This window comes from Sphaeroforma arctica (genome assembly GCF_001186125.1).
Source record: "Sphaeroforma arctica JP610 unplaced genomic scaffold supercont1.5020, whole genome shotgun sequence".
Lineage (NCBI taxonomy): Eukaryota > Ichthyosporea > Ichthyophonida > Sphaeroforma > Sphaeroforma arctica.
In genome coordinates this window covers 1-2,155 of record NW_014035538.1, presented here as the reverse complement: position 1 = coordinate 2,155, position 2,155 = coordinate 1, and the positions used below count along the sequence as shown (strand labels likewise).

Genomic DNA, 2,155 nt, shown 5'->3' with positions numbered 1-2,155 from the left:
AATGTTCTTGCTACCACTTTTAAATCTATGCAGGCGAGAGCGGTGAGGATGATGATCCGGACGCACTCAATGCTGTATCAGGTAGGTGGTTATTTCTGGCTGTTCAGGTTAAACGACCCATACGGTAGAAATCTGGAGCGTGTATATATACAGTCGTGGCGTAAGGGTTGTAATTTTAGTGAGTGTGCACTCTGCCCTAGTTAAAAAATTATCAGGAATCACAGAAATCCAGTTGCCTGAATTGTACTATTAGACGACGGGCTCTCTCACGACCATTTCCGAAGCCGCCGAAAAGGTTTGGTCCATCACAATGTATAGAGACTGCAGAAGCGTTTTGGCGCTTCCGTAGTAACACAGTGGGACCCGATGTGACGGGCGAGATGACTGTCGCCCTACTGCTATTTCCAGGGAATATTGTATACTGATTCCCTAGAGAGCCAGATAATTTATACACATCTAACTCATGCACTACACCAGTCGATGGTATCCACTTTCAGCAGGGTATCAATATCTTGGCATGCTTCAAGGAGTATCCGAAAGCCATACCGGCAGTGCAACGCGGAGCGGAGATGCACCGCGTGGCTATTGTTAGTATATTGAATGAAATCTGGCGGACGTATCAAGAGGATGAAGACTATCATTTCGGTCGCATGGTTAGTGAACATTTGTTTTTAATCTAATGGTGAGCATGTGCAAAGCAAATACAGCTGTCAGTGTAAACTCAAAGACTATTCCGCATACCCACAAACTGTTTGCTTCCGTACTGTTGGATGTCTTCCGCATGCACCCCAGGTCCTCTCCAAACGATCTGATAAGGAGTTCGCGATCTTAGATTCCCTCCAGCGACAGTTGGTAGTGCTCATCTTCACGCTGGAGTTGCTACGCGCAGTGAAACCCACGCCTGACGTTAGAGAGTACACAAACATTGCGTTGCAAGTGTGTAGTCAGTTTGTCATGATTCGAGGTGGGGAGGGTATCGGGTTGTTTATCAGGGGCAAGCCGACCAAGAAAGCCATGCTTCGCTGGCCACGCTTCAAGGCGATGTATAGGTATGGACGGTCTTCTGAAACCCTAAACCCTGAAATCCTAAAAATAGACAATTGCAGACGACCTGTAGGTATGCCCAGTACTGGGGACAGGAATGAATGCAACTGTGTGTGATGCTGGAACGTGTGTGATCAAATGTTGGATGATTCTTTTAATGCGCTTGTCACCTTCAAGGCGATTTATAAGTATGTATGACATTAAGAGGTGTTTAACGAGTATAGATTATGTTTGTCAACGAATGTGACAATTTCTTGAGTGTGTGAGACAATGTGACATATAAGGTCTGCATGTAGAGGTGGCTTCATTTGGCGTGCCGAGGGCCACCCGGCCGTGGTACATTACCCACGCTTCAAGTCGCTTTATGTACGATATCAGTCACATTAACATGCGCCTTGTAGGTATCTGTAGCAGTAGCAGTTATAACAGTTATATGTTTAATTCATTGTCGGATATGCGGACTTTTACCAGGGCGCTGGCTTCCAATTCCGGGACGGATAGACCCAGTAGATGGTTACGTTATTATGATATGTGTCGTTTTCCCGGCCAACGTCATCAATGAGCATATATTTTTTTTCAGAGTCAACAGCCGTAGTATATAGTCACTGTCTATACGTATGTAAGTAATTCGTCAAGGGGGTGACTGCTTGATGTGTGGTACAATTCAGTCACTATGAGTGGCTTTCTAGCGGTTGGGCTGTTATTGTCGGATTTTATCATTTCATGCGATTAGTATCCAGTTGCGCTTAAAAGCATGTAGTTTGTGTATCAGCGAACTTGGTGGTATAACAGCCTTGGCATAGCACATGTCTATGGAATACTTTCGAGTAGTTGAGTATGAATGGCGTTACCGTGGTAAAAATTGGGACTGAAAATTGGGTACGTATTCAATTTTCAATTGAGTCGGTACATATCCTTCAAGACTTTTGGCTCGTTCCTCACAGTACTATTCAGCAGTACGTGAAAAAGATGCAAGCACATCTGGAAAGCCCAGAGGGGATCAAATTTGTGGAGTACTTCCTTCGGAGGTGTCACTTCGACGCTCTTGTCATTGAACCCAAGGCATCAAGTGTGGTATGTACGTATTGCGTTTGTATTGTATAATGTGATA

General features: G+C 44.7%; 1 protein-coding gene across 1 annotated transcript; it reads left to right on the top strand.

Moving 5' to 3' along the window:
- Positions 1–48: 48 nt before the first annotated feature.
- SARC_14728 (hypothetical protein) lies at positions 49–2,118 on the top strand (the record flags this gene model as incomplete). The annotated part of the gene is made up of 4 exons (XM_014291138.1): positions 49–81; positions 498–653; positions 793–1,049; positions 1,989–2,118. Coding segments are annotated over 4 exons (576 nt in total), but the record flags the coding sequence as incomplete, so codon positions are not given.
- Between the last annotated feature and the right edge of the window lie 37 nt (positions 2,119–2,155).